General features: G+C 40.5%; 1 protein-coding gene and 1 long non-coding RNA gene across 3 annotated transcripts in view; one reads left to right on the plus strand and one right to left on the minus strand.

Annotated features, from left to right (window-relative positions):
• Positions 1–19,752, minus strand: part of LOC126175750 (uncharacterized) — a 443,006-nt gene that overhangs the window by 47,452 nt on the left and 375,802 nt on the right. For both annotated transcript variants that reach the window (XM_049922727.1, XM_049922719.1), the window contains one exon: positions 8,021–8,191. In XM_049922727.1, coding sequence (XP_049778684.1) covers positions 8,021–8,191 — 171 coding nt within the window. The remainder of the gene's footprint in view (positions 1–8,020; positions 8,192–19,752) is intronic.
• Positions 1–19,752, plus strand: part of LOC126175788 (uncharacterized) — a 510,800-nt gene that overhangs the window by 1,391 nt on the left and 489,657 nt on the right. The gene's annotated exons all lie outside the window — the stretch shown is intronic.

Below are 19,752 nucleotides of genomic sequence, written 5' to 3' on the forward strand. Positions count from 1 at the left end.
AACCGAAATCTCATCTACTTTGCAGATTCTCTCTGTCGCCACAATTGAAATTTTTGGCAGTTGCACGCTTGAACCCAGAACACCACTTTTCATCCCTATCTTCATTTTTCAGAGCAGACCCAGGTGAAAAAACATCTCTATCCTAAATCATCTCATTCTCAGAAGAAGGAGAGGGTGTGATGGTAGATTTAAAGAGTAAAAAAAAGCAGAGTGAAAAGAATGGTAATATTTGTGTGATTGCTACATTGGTTGTCGAAGCCTCCCATGCATCCAATACTTGATTTTTTACTGTGGCTTAAAATTTTTTCATTATTAATTGTATTCTTGTTTCTGAAAAGGCATCCATACTTCAGTCAATTCAAGAGACTAATGGCTGACAAAGGGGAGTGAAAGTTCTTAGGACAGCCCAAAATGTGTTTGGAAATGTATGGAATCTCTAAGATAATTATGATTTTTAACAGGTGGGACAAACAAAGGTTGTGATACTACCCATCAACTTTTACCCACGACGTCATCAAGGTAGTAGACACCAGTACTTGGAGGGGAGGGGGTATTTGATATGATGACCAGAAGTCACTCATTATGCTCACAAACAAACAACAATAGCACATGAATATTTAACTCCAGGAATAGAATGAAACACTTATGGGACAACAAGTTGAAGTGGGAGGTTTTGAGCAGGGACAAACTAAATACATGACAGTAACAATCATGACTCAATTCCACAATGAAAATTAACATGTAAATGGTGCACTCAAAATCCTCAACAATAAGCCAAAGAAAAGGAAAAAAAAGTGTGCCATTGGTATCGTGCTTTTTGCTTGACCTATATAACTCAAATGAAGACTGCAGTACCAGGAACCCACACACATCTTGAAGATCTGATATAGCAAAATTTCCCTTGACCTATATAGCTCAAACAAAGCCCATGATACCAACAACACAACTAGCACAACTAAATGTCATCAAAACCTAAAGAGATGAAAATACAACAACCCACTCCATGATTCCCAGTATAAATTTCGATACCCACATCTCAAAGAAAATTGTTCATACAGAAACACACTACACTTCTTACAGTACAGACCTAGAATACACCATGTGCATATTACACAACCCCCTCTGCCTGAATGAGCCACTGGCTCTGGAAGCTTGCCTAATTATAATCTATTATATGTGTGTTCTGCCATTGCTTGGTGAGTAGATTTTTTTTTATCTAATTAATTACCTTACATAAACTCATTCACCTATTGCTGTTCATATTGTGTATTAATGACCTTGCAGACAATGTTAATAGTAAAATTGGTCTTTTTGCAAATGATGCAGTTATCTGTAATGAAGTACTACCTGAAAGAAGCTGTGTAAATATTCAGTCAGATCTTAAGATTTCAGCAAGGTACAGAGATTGGCAACTTGCTTTAAATGTTAAGAAATGTAAAATTTCATGCGACCAGTTCTAGAATATTGCTCAAGTGTGTGGGACCCTACCACATAGGACTGACCGGGGACATTGAACGTGTACAGAGAAGGGCAGCACGAATGGTCACAGGTTTGTTTAATCCATGGAAGAGTGTCACAGAGATACTGAGGTGACTGAATGGGAAGACTCCTGAAAATAGACATAAGCTATCCCAAGAAAGTCTATTAGCATTGAAGTTTAAAAAACTGGGTTCAAACGATTACTCTAGGAATATACTACGGCCCCCACATATCGTGAAGGTAAAATTAGAATAATTACTACACACACAAAAGCATTCAAAGAATCGTTCTTCCCACATTCCACACACAAATGGAACAGAAAGAAACTTTAACAACTGGTACAATGGGATGTACCCTATGCCATGCGCCTCGTGATGGTTAGCAGAGTATAGATGTAGATGTAGATTTCCGGTTTGAGAAGCAACAATTTCATAAATTCTGCACACTGCTGATATTTCAGACATTCTGCCATTGAGGCCGTATAATTGGAGAAATTTAAATGTATACTCCACAGTGTTGCCCACAGCAGCAATGAATGAATGACTAGTAGATTTCTTTGCAAGAATCGTTCCTAGTACCAAACATAACACTAAAATAATGTTCCAGCCATTAGCAACACAAATAATTCAACAATTTGAAAACTGGAAAAATCAGTAGCAAATAACTAACTACGAAATAATTCACTGACAAGGCAACAAAAAGAAACTTCCAACACACCGAATAACACACAGCATAGTGCATAGTCCATTGACATCCCTTATGAGCCATTTAGAAACATAAACTTAACACATTAGAGTGGGCCACTACTTACTCTTAACACACCATCTGCAAATACAATCCATTTCAAACACGTAAGGGCTCAGTGACTTCACACAAATATGGTTAAGTCACGAGTCATAGCTGACGGGTGGTATCCCAGCTTTGCATCAGTGTACACTTCCCACTTCTCCCAATTCACAACTGTTTGTTCTGATGTTCTATTTCATATGTAGAGCCTCTGGGATATCTTGGATTGCTGTAGAGTACCTGTATAAATGCATCCTTGTGGTGGAGTGATTACGAATCTCATTTCCTTAGAGCAGTTTTAAATCTTGACCAATGGACAAACTTTTATTCTATTCACATTTTAGTAACTTCTGTCAGGTGCCCATTTGCATGCCAGAAATATCCTTGATTGCAAGTCACCCTGTCAGACATTTACAGGGTACTATACATGATAGTTCCACCTGTACTCAAATATTGAGAAAAGTGTGAAATTATCCAGATTCACTCATTGTATTGCATCTGTAAGTGACTGTAAGCTATTTCCATTTTGTTGTATGCAGTGCATTCATAATCTTGTCTTCATACACCAGAAGGAAGCTGTAGGTCAAGAATAATTGAGTTTAAATTCCAGTAAGTGGATGATGATTAAAATAGATTGTGAATGAATTCTCGAACTCTGAGGAATTGTGCTACATTGATTGTATTTGGTATGTTAACAGTGTTAATACATTGTGATGGTCTGCAATTTGAGCCCTCAGCACTGTGTCGCACTGTCATTGTGATGCCAGTTGTGCCATCTGAGTGTTCCTGGTGAGCTTACTGAAATTTCAGTTTTGTGTGCCATGCTCCTCTTTCTTAGAAATCCTTTAATACTCTAGAGGAGCTCCGTCACAGTGCTCTAGACTTTCATCTCCGCTAGACTGAATAATACGGAGATTGTGTCATATCCACAGCCTCTTGGTTGTTCAAAAAATGTGTTTGCTTACTCCCTTTGAAGTAGGGTGTGTTCTACATGTTTATTATGTGCAGTAGTTTATGCTGTACTCTGGACAGGAACATACTTGAAGCTGTGTGACAGATTATAGCCTTAAGTTGGTCCATGAGGTATTTTCGGATGAGGTAATTTGTAGCGCACAGCCTGTGAAAGAACAGTCTTGGTCCAACACACAGTTTTAACTCTTTTCACACAGATGCACATAATGACTTACTGATGAGCTAGAGGTTAGCAGAAGTGACAGCTGTGAAGACAAATAGGGAAAATATCCATTTAATCTTTTCTGCATGTTTCTCATATGTCATATTCCCACCCTAGTCCTTAGCTTGAAGAAATTAATAATTTCCTGGCACATAGTACACTTGTGCCCCCACACAATAGCCAACAGCCATCAAATAATACTGCAGTAAAGTTGTGATTATAGCTCCTTACATGAACAAAAGTAAGTGGCACAGTGGTAACAGTATTTCCAAAGTGCAGTGTTGTGACATTGTCAGTACTAGTTGACCACAATATTACTGCACCTGGGAATGAGGTCACTTTGGTCGGCCTGTAATGAGGTTTCACGAGGACATGCTGAACCGTTTGTTAGTATATCCACATCTTTCCAGAAAGCTTTCACAGTGTGATGTGTTTTCCGCAGTACCAATGTACTTATTTACTGTAATATCGTGTGTTTCTGATAACAGCCATGGAAGACCAAATGCAGTAATATTGTGGTCAGGTAATAATACCCTTTGTTTGTTGATTGATGTTTCTTACGATACTACAGAAGCTACAGTAGAAAATGTGATGTGGTAACATAGTATGTTTGCCATGGGCGAAAGGAAAAGCTTTCCATAAGTTGTTAGAGGAACAAGAGGGGTAGCGGAACTGATTATTCTCTCCCAGTTGCCATCTTGGCTGTTGTACAGTATTCAAAATGTTTGTAATACTGTCCTCATCATTAAAGATATATTCATAAAGCCCTTCTGGAAGGTAGAGCTACAAAGAAATGTGCTAGGCACACAAGTATAGTTCATGCATGTGGTACAGTTTTGGTATTACATTACATTAGTCATGTTCCATAGATCCCACATAGACTCATGTCTGGGATGTGGAAATAAGTCAGTAATAATTTAAGTGCAATACAGTGCAATGACATTATATTGATGCGTAACAGTGCTAATTCTAATTTACTAGTAACCTAAAACATTAAATTTAAGTATATTGATAATTTTTACTTTATGGACTGTCTGACAGCAACTGAATGAAACACAAGTTAAGTGCCATACATGTTCCGCCTTTATTTTCTGTAAGACATCTTCAGTGGCAGGTTGCATGGACGATTTCCTACATATTACGCTCCTGTCACATTTTTGGCATTGTTCTTCTTCTAAATGCTAATTTGCAGTTTTTTCTTCACATTTCACAGCACTATGAACTTGACACTTGTTTTGATGCAATGTTTTGGTTTGTGATGGTCCATAAAATAAAAATTATCAATATACCCTAAATATTACACGCAACTGAGGAAGACAAGACTACAAAATCTGAAGATATTAAATTTAAGGTTTTCTGTAATTATATTCTTCAGTGGAGGAGGAGGAGCTGCCCAATAGAAAGTTCCTTAATTTAGTCTTTAAACTCACTACATTACATAACATGACATTTAAGTGCTCAGGTAGGTTGCTGAATACATATATACTTATATGTCCATCCCCTTTTTGTGCTAATGTTAACACATTCAGATCTTTGTAGAAGTTGTTTTTGCCCCTAGTGTTACATTCATACTTTTTGCTATTTTTCTTATTAAAAGAGGAATAAGGGTATGACAGGGCATTAATGAACATACATATTGTGTAGTATAAGGGACTGTCATATGGAAACGAGACATGAAATAAAATAAGTAAACTGTTTATTATTTTGAAAGAATCACCATAACTGTGAGAAGACTGTCAATGCTGTCATGGAAAAATGTTTGTGGTTGGCTACACAACCATGATTGTGCCGAGGCATGCACCTCTACATCCAAAGCTAATCAGTGGCAACAAATACCTTTCTTTGGGGCTCCAAAAATATGGATATCATATGGGGAGATATTCGGACTGTGTGGAGGATGGGTAAAGCGTAAGGACTTCCCAACAAAACTTTTACAACATACCCAAAACAACCTTGGCAACGTTTTTCCAAGGTGGTTTTATCTATGCTGCAGAAATTTTGCTGAGAAGCCCCTATACAACCATCGTACTGTCCCAATCTCCCCTCATGTATGTAGCAGTGTTTTTAAGGGCTTTCGGTGATGGTTATTTTGGATTTCTAATGAGTGTGCTTGTGTTTGTGTGTGTGTGTGTGTGTGTGTTTGTTTGTTTGTTTGTTTGTTTCTTTGAGTTAGTAGTTTTCTTTGGGATGTAAATATCAATATTTATCTTGAGTACCTTTTTATGATTTTGTGGTTTGTGTTGGTGGTTGAAATTACAATTTAGTAGTTTATAGTGGTATCGTGGAGTGTGTTGTAGTTATTTTGGTCTCCTTAGATTTTGTTTATACTTAGTTCTGCTAATTGTGGGTTGTTGGTTCATGGGCTTCATTTGAACTGTATAAGTCAAGCAAAATTTGAGATACTGGCTTTTAAGTTGTGTGGGGTTCCCAGTATTCTTAATTTGAGCTATGTGTGTGTAGTGAAATGCATGATACCAGTGGTGTGTGATTTTTGCATTTTTTGATTGGTGATTTCATGTACATCACATTTGGACAAATATTTGTTTGAAGTGCTATCATGATTGTTCTTGTCATGTATTTAATTTGTCCTTACCCAAAACACTCTACTTCCTACAGTTGTTCTGTTAGTTTCATTGTATTGCTGGAGTTAAATGTTCCACATATTACTCATGTTTGTTTGTGTTGGCTTTATACAGCCCAAAGACAGCTTCTGAATGGTCAGTAGTTGCATCATGCTGTAACAGATGGTGTCAGTGCCTGGAGTGATAGCACCACCACTACCACTGTAGCATAAACATAGCTCTTCTCTGCACCGAAAGCTCGCTTCCATGCACTGCTAAGATTATATTCACCACCACGGTTGAAGGTTTCCTCATATATTCTTATTTCTATACCCTCTTTAATTATAAGAGTCACAGTATATGGGAGTATGGCACAAAACTTTTGTTTTGTCAAACAGTATTTTATGTTTGTTTGTGAGACTGTGCTCAGCTACTGCATATTTCTCCAGTTCTCAATTTTTAATATGCCAGTGATGTCCTGCACAACAGTCAGAAATATTGTGGATGGACTGACCGATGTAATTGCTTCTGCACTCACATGGAATGTTGTAAATCCCAGGAATCCTGGGGCTGAGACTGTCCTTGACAGCTATGGGCCTCGTGATATCAAGTCAGCATTCTCCAAGAAAAGGAAATGTGAAAATGTTCGACATTCACACGATGAGCCACTGGTTGCATTACTTCCCTTCTACAGCATTACATCCAGCAAAATAAGCAGAGTCCTGGGAAGAGAGGCATCAGATTTATTTTCTGACCTCCTAAGAAGATAAAGCAGATGCTATGCTCTGTTAAAGACAGTCTCTGGTTCAGGATTCCTGGGATTTGCAACATCCCATGTAAGTGTGGAAGCAGTTACATTGCTCAGTCCATCTGCAACATTTCTGACTGCTGTGCATGACATCAGTGGCATATTAAAAATTGAGAACTGGAGAAATCTGTAGTTGCTGAGCACAGCATCAAAAACATAAAATACTGTTCAACGAAACAGAAGTTGTGTCCCAAGATCTCACTTACTGAGACTCTTTAATTATAGAGGCTGTAGGAATAAGAATGTGCAAGAAAACTGTCAACCATTATGCCAGATATAATCTTATAATTGCATGAAAGTGAGCTCTCGATGCAGAGAAGAGCTAGAGATATTCGTCGCAACATTTATGCTACGACAGGAGCAGTGGTACCACCAGTGCAGATGTTGACACCATCTGCAGCAGCATGATGTAACTACTTACCAATCAGAACTACCTTTGGGCTATATAAGGCCACCACAGCAGATATTTTGACAGTCAGTTGCTCCTGACATTGAAAGCTTGAGGCAAGAAGTCCAAGAATGTTTTATACAATAGATATTGTATCTTTACTCATCTATTCATAAGCTTTCAAATGCTACTAAAAATAGTATACAAAAAACTTTACATATCTCAGTTTGTGTTAAGAGTTTGAAGTATTAACTATGTAACAAAATTAAGTGCTTCTTTGTGTACTATTAATCACTGAAAATCAAATTTCATTATCTTGAACTGTTCTGGCATGAAAGGGGAGTTCAGTGTTACATGAATCATCCTGCAATAAGCTGCACCTTACTACACTGATAGACAACTGGGAAAGCACAATGACAGGGCAGAAAGAAAGCAGATCATAGTAGTTGTAGTCTTGTGCGAACTGTAGTAATTTGTGTAATTGTATATAAATGCAGGGAGCATGATTTGCATGATTGCAGTCATTTTTGTGTTTCAATATTATGGTGATTAGTGCATGGAAGTTTGCGCGCGCCCGTGCACACACACACACACACACACACACACACACACACACACACACACACACACACACACAGAGTGTGTGAGAGAGAGAGAGAGAGAGAGAGAGAGAGAGAGAGAGAGAGAGAGAGTTAAATAGCTACAAATCTCTTAGGTCTCATTGTTTATAGTTTGGTGTGGTTGCTGTATGTCTTATCTTAGTGAGAACATGATCAAAAAATAACTTTTATATTACTTTTCAGAGAAAAAGCAAATCTACTTACCATTTTCAGGTTTCGGTAGTATTGTAATGGATGGCGGAATTATTGTTCCAGTAGTTATATCCAACTGGATGTGACTTTCAGGAATGTTGATACCTGTAGTATGATACGGGATGTCATATTTAGATTCGTAGAAGGGTCCATCAAGATTTGACACTTGAGGTACAAATCCTCCTGTAACAGGAAGATGGTTGTGTGTGTTTACTCAGCAGTATTATGTGACAGAACAACTTCACAAAGGCAAAACATGAGAACTTGTTCATTTTTCTGTTTGACATTTTGTGATCTGTGTCAAAGGACGTTATAAATTCTTGTGTTGGTTTTGTCTTGCATGCAACATATATCTGGCAGCACTTAAATATAATATTAAGAAAAATTTTTCCACTGCAGAAGCCGGCCGGAGTGGCCGTGCGGTTCTAGGCACTATAGTCTGGAACCGCGTGACCGTTACGGTCGCAGGTTCGAATCCTGCCTCGAGCATGGATGTGTGTGTTGTCCTTAGGTTAGTTAGGTTTAAGTAGTTCAAGTTCTAGGGGACTTATGACCTCAGCAGTTGAGTCCCATAGTGCTCAGCGCCATTTTTCCACTGCAGAATAAGAAATAACACTAAGGATACATGACAGTACACACACAATAGCTAAAGTGATCTGAACATAGCCACACTCATTCAAAATAAGTAAATGAGAGTGTGAGCTGTCTGAACAGTAGATTTTTTTCCTCTCCTGGAGACTAAGCAAGTTCAGGAAAAAATTTGAAGGACAAAATAAAGTACACAAGAAAAGAAGAGAACAATGTGAAAAATTGATAGTGTTAACATAATCAAGAACTAAGAGAAGCAAATGGAAGCTGAAAATTGTCATTTAAGTGAGAATGAAACAGATTTATGTGTTTTGTGGGCAACTCTCTTATCATTATTCCTCAGACAGTATCTTCTTTTTCCCAGTGCACTGTTCACTTCTGCATGAGAAATTTATTCTGCAATCAATGCCTTTTTAAGCTATGTCTTCCAAATCTGTGTTTAATTTCACTAGGGCGATGGTCCCTGATCCTTGATAGAGTAGGGGAAACAAACTTGTGGATTAAATGTCAAAATCAATCTATATATCTTGTTACACTAGCGACTTTCAGTTATAATTCTTAGTTCTCTTTGGGAAGTACACAATTTTAATCCATCAGAGGTATGAACAGTGAACCCTTGCTACGCTAAAAAATTGTTTTTGAGGCAATATTTTGTTCTCTCTCTTTTGAAATTTGGCAAGAACTACTTAATTTTCAGTTCTAGTTTTTTGAGGTAACTAGATATTGCGATAAGCTTTTTGAAGTAGCTAGATATTGCAAAATACTTGTTGTTACAATTCTGAGACTTCTATTGTGTAGTCTTTGTGATCATTTAGTGCTCTAATAGCTTAAGAAAAACTTCATGGTCACATGTCACAAGGGTTGCAGTGATAATGTACTGATATTTTTTTCTTTATAAAATATCAGCCCTTGGCAAAGTAATAGTTATTCACATTGTGTCTTGATATTCATGCCATGCTTCTAAACACAGTCCTCAAAGGTAAACAGTGCACAAATTAAATACATTGTTGGTAACAAGATAGTCATTACTCTCAAAATTTTTCTTATTAGAGTCACAGTAGGGTAAAATGAGGATAACTGGCCATGGAGGTTAACTACACAACTCAATGAGAAATCAACAAGTAGGGGAAATTGTTCTTGGAAAGTTTAATTATCTCATGTTAGCAGCCCTTCATCTCCTCAGTTAATGCTTTGTCAGCTAAAATAGTTAACTCCCATATTATTTTAATTATTGTTAAATTAAAAACATTTTAAGTGAATTTTTGCTTTTGTATGTCTATTCTGTCTTTAGTTTGACTGTCAGTTACATGTGTGATGATGTCAATGATAAATGTGGTTTTCTAGGTTTCATTTCATTTTCAAATGTACATTTGGTTGATGTTATGCTGTTGCAAATATATTTCACTGTTCCCTGTGGTATTAATTGAAGTTAACTGGTAAGTGAGAATGAATTTTTCACTCTGCAGCGGAGTGTGCACTAATGTGAAATTCCTGGCAGATTAACGCTGTTGTCAGACCGAGATTTGAACTTGGAACCTTTGCTTTTTGCTGGCCAGTGATCTATCAACTGAGCTACCCAAGCACAACTCTCAATCTGTTATCACAGGTGTACTTCACCAGTACCTCATCTTCAACCCTCCCAACATCAAAGAAGTTCTCCTGCGAAACTTGTGGCATTAGCACTCCTGGAAGAAAGGTACTGGTGAAATAAAGCTGTGAGGAATGGTCGTAAGTCGTGCTGGGTAGCTCAGTCAGCAGAGCACTTGCCCGCAAAAGGGCCTCAATCTGGCACAAAGTTTTAACCTTCCAGAAAGTTTCAACAAGTAAGTGATTCTGTTAAAACTACAAAAAATATTCCTTGTACATCCACATAACAACACAATGTAATTTTGTGGCAAGCATAAGGTAGTGAGTAGCAATTTATGGTGTTATTGAACTGTTCGGCAGAGCACTCGCCTTCACTTTTGCCACCTGGATATTCGGTATTGTCCAATGAAAAGAGATGTTTTTGGATGTAAAGAGTATCTGCCAGTTTATTTGACTGAGGAAACTACACCAATAATTCTGACAGATGCTGTTAACAAAAACAGTAATGAAGAAGCCACTAGGCCATAGGTGGGCAACTGCTGGCTTTCAGACTTTATCTGACCCGCGATTCATTTCTGTCTGCCCCACAGAATAAATTTGTAGGAGAGAGAGAGCCAGGTGCTTGCATTGTACTCCGCCCATGATCTGTTTTCAAATATTTCTGCCAACACTCGGCTTGCTTTGGGTTTACAACTAATGATACATACCAATGAAAGTTTAGCTTAATCCACACTTAACCAAAGCCTTTTTGCTTCCACAATATTTGAACCACAAAGAGAAACATATTTCCACTGTGAGCGTGGAGTCTTGGCCTGTGTGCTAATGTGCGTGCGGCAATGGTGCAAAAAAAGTTACAGACTTTTCGCAAAATGTGCATATTTGAACAATGGCAACAGGATGCCATTCATATCAGTTTGTCACTCCATAAACCCCAGCCTTACGATTGCTGTAGTTTCGACTTTATGCACAAGGAGCGGTGCCGTGACATCGTGTGACAAGGTGGTCTGCAAGTGTGAGTAAGTATGTGAATCAAGCCCCCGGGTCACCAAAGGTTGCCCATACCTTACCTAGATTAGAAGAAGAGAAGAGAAAGAAGTAATCTAATTTAGCAAAAAACTCTGAAAACAAAAGGAATGAAAACTTAAGCAGAAGCTATTCTCTGTGAATAATCATAAGTGAATGAATACTCTGTTACCTATGACAACTCATCATTAGTGGTGTGTCTTTCAACAGATGAAGACAGGGAATTTCATGGTTTTAAGTTCTGTGGCAAAGAGTCTAAAACTTATGTTGCTGGCTGAAACCCAGAATTGACAGCAGTGAGATTTTTGGGGTGAATCTTAAGTGTATGTCAAAAGGATGGACTAATGTGAAATGGGATGGTGTGTATTTCACAATAGACGAGAAACTCAAATTCATCAATATAGAAATTTAAGTTACATGCAGTGTTGTTTGGACAAGACTCAGTATCAAAGAGGTCATAAACTTGTCATTGGATCTTTATGTTGATCACACTTCACTCTCAGATGTGACCAAAAATGTTTGAGAAAATCTCAGTTTGCTAGTATGTATGTCCCCCTATCACACTGTCATCATAGAAGGAGCCTTTAATCATCCAACAGTCAGTTGAGAAATAGCAAGACATGCTATGAAACAATAGAAAATGCCTACTCTGAGAGCTACATAAAACAGATAAGCCCACCTGTGATGGAAATATGTTAGATCTAATAGCATCAAACTGACCTGACCTCTTTGCTGATGGCCTTATTGAAACTGATTTCAGTGGCAACAGTGGTTACTGCAGTACCAGATTCAACTAAAACAGTAGGAAAATTTACCTGCTTCATATACTAAGGGAAAGGCATAGGTATTTCCAATATATTTTTTCCCTGTTTAGTAAACTATATAGCTAGCAGTCATGTCACATCTCAAAGCAAACATTTACCTCTGGCAGAGGCTTGTAGAAAAATTATGGCTCAAGTTTAAAACAATAGTTCACAGTTCACTGGATAGATATGTATTTAGTAGATTGTGATGAAAGGGACCTTCCATACTACACAATAACCATAAAGCTAGAGGTACAAAATTTTTGCTGAGTTAAATTTGGGAATTCCCATTAGTATTAGAAGTGCAAAGTTTTCTGTACCCTCATTGTCCATAAATAAGCAACGGTGTCTATAATTAATTTTAATATAAAGGTGGTTGTTGTTGTTGCTGTTGTTATTGTTGTTGTCATCGTCTTTACTCTGAAGACTGGCTTGATGCAGCTCTCCATGCTACTCTTATCTTGTGCAAGCCTCTTCATTTCCTCCAACTACTGAAGCCTACATACTTCTGATTAATGTATTTATCTCGTGGCTTCCATCTATGATTTTAGCCCCTCACACAGTTCCTTCCGGTACTAGATTGGTGATCCCTTGATGTCTCAGAATGTGACTCATCAACTGATCCTTTCCTCTGGTCAGGTTGTGCCATGAATTACTTGTAACTAACAGAATGGAATACCTCCTCATTAGCTAGGCGATCTACGCACCGAATCTTCAGCATTCTTCTGTAGCACCACATTTCAAAAGCTTCTATTCTCTTCTTATCTAACCTGTTTACTGTACATGTTTCACCTCCATGTGTGGCTATGCTCCAGACAAATACCAGGGTATGCTCCAGACAAATACCAGGGTTGCCACAGGTTAATGGAAAAAAAAAAAAACGAAACCACAGGAAAAATCTTGTTTTTGTCTCAGTCGGTGAAGTGGTTTGTTTACTGAGGTGTCATGCATCTTCACTGGCTGGGTGCAGCTGAGTACATGTGCCACTTCCCTACTCCCTTGTTACTACTGCTTCTCTCCTTCCAACCACTCCCCTTAGCTTGCACTCAGTGCTGACACCACTTCTTGCTGCTAGTCTAGCAGCTGTTGATGAGAGGCAGGAAGGCATGAGGAGCGGTTTGTTTCGAACTGATTCTCAGAGACTGTACACAAAGTGGACAGAGATGGTTGTCGTGTGTGCACGAGTTGTGTCAGAGATTTTTTGTGTGTGTGTGTGTGTGTGTGTGTGTGTGTGTGTGTGTGTGGGAGCGCGCACACTTGCGCGCTCTCATTTTCTGACAAAAGGTATGGTTGAAAATCTAATTTAGTTGTGAGAGTGTGATTGTCTTTTCTATGTGCTTGTCTGCAGCTCAGCAATCATCTTTATGGTGAGCTGCTGTCTCTCCTCATTATTGTTCAGACTCAGAGTGTTTGAAAAAGTTATCTGTTGCATGGATTGATCACCATGGTCTCATTTCATCATAATGCTGTTTGTGGTTCGTGAATAGCTGGCCATATGAGTGGATGTCCACACCGGACCAAAACCGCAAGCCGTTTCTGTGGGTGTCTGTTCCCACTAATGTGCAGGCCCTGCCCATCAGATATAGTCTCGCCGATCTGCTTGCTGGCTGGTTCGGTTTGTGTGTGGCATAATGCAGCAGATTTTCATGGTTTATGCATGGACCCAGGACTGCAGTGTTGCCCAGCATGCCAGAGGCCATGGGAAATGGATTTCAGGAACTGCGACTCTCTCACCGCAAGTACGTTATGCAGTGTGACGTTTTACAGACATTTTATTTGTTATAGTACATTTTGGCACTTAAAAAGTAGTTCATGTGTTAGAAAGTATGGACAATAAGAAGAAGAAAATGGTGTCTTTATGCTGTATACTCATATATTTCTCGAAAGAAAAATCTCAAAATACCTGTAAAACAGTAGATATAACGCAGTGGTGATAACCAACAATAACGAACATAGTAGAACCAACATTTTATTGGTGGCCACCTGCAGTGTTGGTTTACACAATTCTTCCCATCCTTATACACTTCTTCCAAGGGGCCTACTTTTTCTGAGGTTATTTCTGAAATCAGTGAAGGTATTTCAAATCTGTCTTGTAACTCCAAGGAAATGTGTATTTTTATCACCAAATGTGTTTTGTTTTATTGAAATAAAATAATGTCTGTGTTCTTAATGAAACACACATACCATTTGGTTTGCTTTCTCTATCTAAAAACAGTTCATTACAAAAGATGTTGATGTTGGACCTTAAGATTTTGCTCACATCAGGAAATGTCATCTGTTTGCATTTTTTTAAAAACATTTTCTCGTTTGCACTATTGTTTCTTGTACCGTAGCTGCAAAGACAGATTGTCGACTTACACCTTAACTTACCCTTGTGATCTCAAAATTTTTCAGGGAAAAATGCTAAAACTTGTCTGTAAATCAGGAAATATCAGGGAATTTCACTTGGGAAAATTTGTGACAACCCTGAGTACCTTCAGGAAAGACTTCATAACACTTAAGTCTATGTTCGGAGTTAAATTTCTCTTCTTCAGAAACGCTTCTCTTGCCAATGCCAGTCTGCATTTTATATCCTCTCAACTTTGGCCATCATCAATTAGTCTGCTGCCCAAATAAGAAAACACATCTACTGCTTGAAGTGTCTCATTTCCTAATCTAATTCCCTCAGCATCACCTCATTTAATTTGACTACATTTCATTATCCTTATTTTGCTTTTCTTGATGTTCATGTTAAATCCTCCTTTCAAGACACTGTCCATTCCATTCAGCTGCTCTTCCAAGTCCTTTGATGTCTCTGAGAGAATTACAATGTCATCAGCAAACCTCAAACTTTTTATTTCTTCTCCTTGAACTTTAAATCCTATTCCAATTTTTCTTTGGTTTCCTTTACTGCTAGCTCTGTGTACAGATTGAATAACATTGGGGATAGGCCACAACCCTGTCTCAGTCCCTTCCCAACCACTGCTTTCCTTTCATACCCGTCAGCTCGTATAACTGCCTCTTGTTTCTGTAAAAGTTGTAAAAAGACTTTTGCTCCCTGTATTTTTCCCCCACAACCTTCAGAATTTCAAACAGTGTATGCCAATCAACATTGTCAAAAGTTTTCTCTATGTCTCTATATGCTTTAAATGTTGATTTGTCTTTCCTTGACTCATATATCTTAGATAAGTTGTGGGGTCAGTATGGCCTCGTGCGTTCCTACATTTCTCCAGAATCCAAACTGATCATCCCCAAGATCAGCTTCTACCAGTTTTTCCATTCTTCTGTAAAGAATGTGTGGTAGTATTTTGTAACCATAACTCATTAAACTGATAGTTGGATAATTTTCGCGCCTGTCAGCACCTTTGTTTGTAACTGTAATTATAACATTCTTCCTGCAGTCTGAGGGTATTTGTGTGCCTCATAAATCTTTCACACCAAATGGAAGAGTATTGTCATTACTGACTCTCATAAGGCTATCAGTAGTTCTGACGAAATGGCGTATACTCTGGGGGCCTTGTTTCAAGTTGAGCCTTTCAGAGCTCGATCAAATCCTTTTTGCATTATCATATTTCCCATCTCACCTTCATCTATGACCTCATCCATTTCTAACCCCCAGGGGACTCGTGGTTCTTTCATGAGATCGTGCATGGCGCGCATGTGGCCCTGAGTTATTGCAGCCCATTCTTCCTTCCCTGGCTACATTTCCATCATCCTGCCTCTCCCTCCCTATCCTTGCTCCTTCACTGCTGTCCCTTCCTTCCTCTCTCTCATTGTTCTGGTTTATGTCGACCAGGCTCTCCACCTTGTTCCTTGTGTTGTATAGCTATCAGTTTTTTTCTCCTGCTTGTTCATTTTTGTCCTTTTTGGTGTTTAGGTACCAGCTTGAGTTTGACCTCCACTTCTAAATCTTCTGTTTTTAGTGTGAGCCATTTGGGGAAGAACTCCCTCCCTAGTGTCTTGCCGTGGATTCCTCTTCCCCCTTTTTTACCCTCGTCCTTCCCTGCTGTAGCCACTCCCCCCACTAGGTCACCAGCACATGTAGTTGGTTTGTGTGGTGAGGCTGTTAGGTACCCATCTGTCTGAGTCCCCTGACAACATAGGTATCACACTATTCATATCAGAGCTGTTCCCTCCCCATGTATGTCAAGGAGTGGTTGTTTGTCTTCTGGAGCATTGGAACTGTTGGCAATGGCCACTCTGCCAGGCACGTGGTGGAACTCTTCGGAGAGCTCCTGGTCTGAGTGGGTAGTATCAGGCCAGATGCTTGGCATATGAAGCGTATCAAGCTGCAAAAGTCTGGTCATTATGAAATGGCCGTCTCTTCAAATGGTGAAGAATCATAGAATGCTGCTTTGTATGACACGGCAGCCCTCCTTTCCGTGGCTACACTGTGGGAGAAGGGCCAGGCTCACCATCCAGGGATGAACCACTTTCCCTGCTACTGCATCTGTACTAGGACACACAGGGACACATTCACTGCCAAGAAGTCATTGTTTTTTGTGGAGAATATCGAGGACAAGTTTGGTGAAGTGGAGTCTATCAGTAAGATGCGGTTGGACTCTCTGTTGAACAAAACTTCTTCTGCTGCCCAATCTGCAGCTTTTCATGCTTTTGATTGTTTTGGCAATGCCCCAGTGTCTATTACACCTCGCCAATCTCTAAATATAGCCCAGGGAGTGATTTTTCATAGGGACCTGCAAACTGATGAGGAACTCCAGGCTAATCTGGAGTGACACTGCTTTCATTTACTTTGATCTGTGCAGGCAGGTTGTAAAGACAACCACATAGATACTGGCACCTTCATTGTGGCTTTCAAGGGGGATGCTCTCCCAGAAAATAGCGAGGTTATGTGCAACAGATGTGATGTGAAGTCGTACATTACACCACTCATGAGGTGCTTTCATTGCTTGCGTTTTGGGCTTATGTCTCTCTGCAATATGACAGACCCTCTGTGTGGTGACTGTGGGCACACACTCCATGAGGGAAGCCCCTGTGCTTCACCATCTGTGGGTATCAATTGTCATTACTGTCATTCTCGCCACTCACCAGATTACCCACTTACATGAGAGAAAAGAAGATCCATGAGTACAAGTCCCTGGATCGCCTATCTTATGCTGAGGCTCATCAGAGATATCACCGACTCCATCCGGTGTCACTTTCTTCAACTTTTGCATCTGTCACGTCCTTTCCCCCTCCTAACTCTTCCTTACCCCAGCCCATCCCCCTCTCCCCTCCACCTCCCTCTCCCCTACCCTGCAGTTCTCGCACCCTCCACTCCGGGAGCCACTCCTCTTCCCTGACTGCTCCTCATCTTCGGCACCTACCGGTGATGGGGCTCCCCCCTGCCCCCTGTGGTGCCTCTCTCTGGCATGTCTCAGGCTGGAAGTCTACTACCACAACTCAGCCACGAGACATACCACCTGTGCGCCCCAAGGTCACCTCTCTCCATTGGTTCTGGACCTCTAAGAAGCCTGTAGTCCCTCTGTGCCCTGACCTTTTCCACCTCTGAAATAGGAGGAGGAGGAGGAGAAGAAGAAGAAGAAGAAGAAGAAGAAACGTAAGTCCCAGAACGAGCACCCCCCCCCCCCCCAGAGTCCCCATTTCTCCCCTTAAAATCTGAGTCTGATTTATGGATTTCACCCCATCCTTGGTGACGACAACAGACCGCGTGACATGACCTCCTTTTGGCTTCTTTATATCTAACCTGGACACTCACCACATGGTAATCCAGTGGAATTGCAATGGATACTATCATCACCTATTGGAAATACAATGTCTTGTTTCCTCCTATTCTGAATTCTGTCTTGCTCTTCAAGAAACGCACTTCTGTAATGACCACTCTTCAACATTTCTTGGTTATTGGGTGTTCTGTCAGAAGTGTGCTGGCCCTGGGATAGCATCTGGAGGTGTCTGCACTTTGGTTTGCTCTGATGTCATTAGTGACTAAATCCCCCTTAGTATCAATCTGGAAGCAATAGTGGTTGGAATGCAAACGACTCCAGCAATCACTGTTTGCAATGTCTACCTCCCTCGAGGTTGGCCAGGTCCTTATGTTGAACTGTCTACCTTAATACAGCAACTCCTGCCCCATTTCTCCTCCTTGGGGCATTCAAAGCACACCACCACCTCTGGGGAAGTCTCACCTCTCCTAATTGACCAACTTACTACAGGTTTGATTTATGTCTCCTCAGTGACTGTTCCCCTACCTAATTCAGTGCCACTCATTGCACGATCTCCTCTCCGGCTCTCGTGGCTTCCCTGCATTGGTCACCCCATGATGATCTTTGTGACAGTGAACACTTTATGGTGATTCTATCATTCCCCTGCCGCCGCCGGGCAGGCAGCTCCCCATGTTGGGCATTTCACAGGGCCAGTTGGCCTTTATGTAGTCTGCTGTGCACTTTGACACCTCTCTCTTGAATTGCATTGATGCGGTTGTGCATGGTGTCTCTGCCACTGTTCTTCATGCTACTGGCACAGCTGTTCCCCTATCCACAGGATCCCCTCATCATCGACCAGCACTGTCGTGGACCAAAGATGTAGCAGCCGCTGTCCAGGACCACTGACGGGCGCTGCAGCAATTTAAATGACACACTTCACAGACCAACCTCCTTGCTTTTAAGTTTCTGCATGCTAAGGCTTGTTACTTTACTAAGCAAAGTAAAAGGAATGATGGGAGTGGTTTCCTCTCTGGGGGATATGCCTCTTCTTCCCAGGTTTGGTCCAAGCTCTGTAACCTTCTGGGCTGTCAGCTGTCCAGGGTCTTATCTTCCAAGGTGCTCTGTGTACTGATCTATTGGTCATCACAGAATACCTCGCAACACTCTTTGCGATGGCATCGGTGTCCTCTTCATATCCTGCTGTGTTTCTCTGGCAGAAATGCTGAGTTGAACAAAACTCCCTGTGTTTCAACCCCAACCTCGCTGAACCCTATAATGAAACCTTCACTGAATGGTAATGCTTGCAGGCTCTTGCCTCTTCACATTACATGTCCCCAGGCCCGGATTCCATCTACAACCAGATCATCCAACACTTGGATGTTACCCAGAGGCAGCATCTACTCAGGGTCTTCAACTGCATTTGGCTCACAGGTGCTTTCCAGTTGCAATGGCGAGACAGTATAGCTATCCCCGTCCTTAATCCCGGCAAGAATCCAACATCTCTCGACAGATATTGCCCTATTAGCCTGAGGGGGTACTTTGTAAACTGCTTGAGAGGATGGTTAGCTTCTGATTATGTTGGGTACTTGAATCTCAGGGCCTTTTGTCCTTGTACCAGTGTGGCTTCTGGAAAGGACAATCTCCAACTGACCATTTTACTCAGATTGGAAACCACAATCCGACAGGCCTTTACTAACTGGCGGCACCTTGTCGTAGTCTTCTTTGACCTACATAAGGTGTACAACACAGCTTGGCACCATCACATTTTAGTTAGTGTCCATGACTGGGGCTTTGACATCCTGCTTCCGATTTTTATCTATGAGTTTTTATACCTCCGGTTCTTCCGGGTTCGAACTGGCATTTCACTCAGCACACCTCAGATTCAGGAGAACAGTATCCCTCAGGGCTTTTTTGTTAAGTGTCACACTTACTAGTAGCCATCAATGTGCTTGTAACCTCTGTTGGGCATGTGGTTACCCTGGCATTGTACGTCAACGATTTTTGCTTCTCGTGCAACTCCCACTTGGTAACATCTGCTGAGTGCCAGATCCAAGGCACCGTCCGACAGGCCTCGGCATGGGCCATCTCCCATGGCTTCCAG

This window comes from Schistocerca cancellata, chromosome 1 (genome assembly GCF_023864275.1).
Source record: "Schistocerca cancellata isolate TAMUIC-IGC-003103 chromosome 1, iqSchCanc2.1, whole genome shotgun sequence".
Lineage (NCBI taxonomy): Eukaryota > Metazoa > Arthropoda > Insecta > Orthoptera > Acrididae > Schistocerca > Schistocerca cancellata.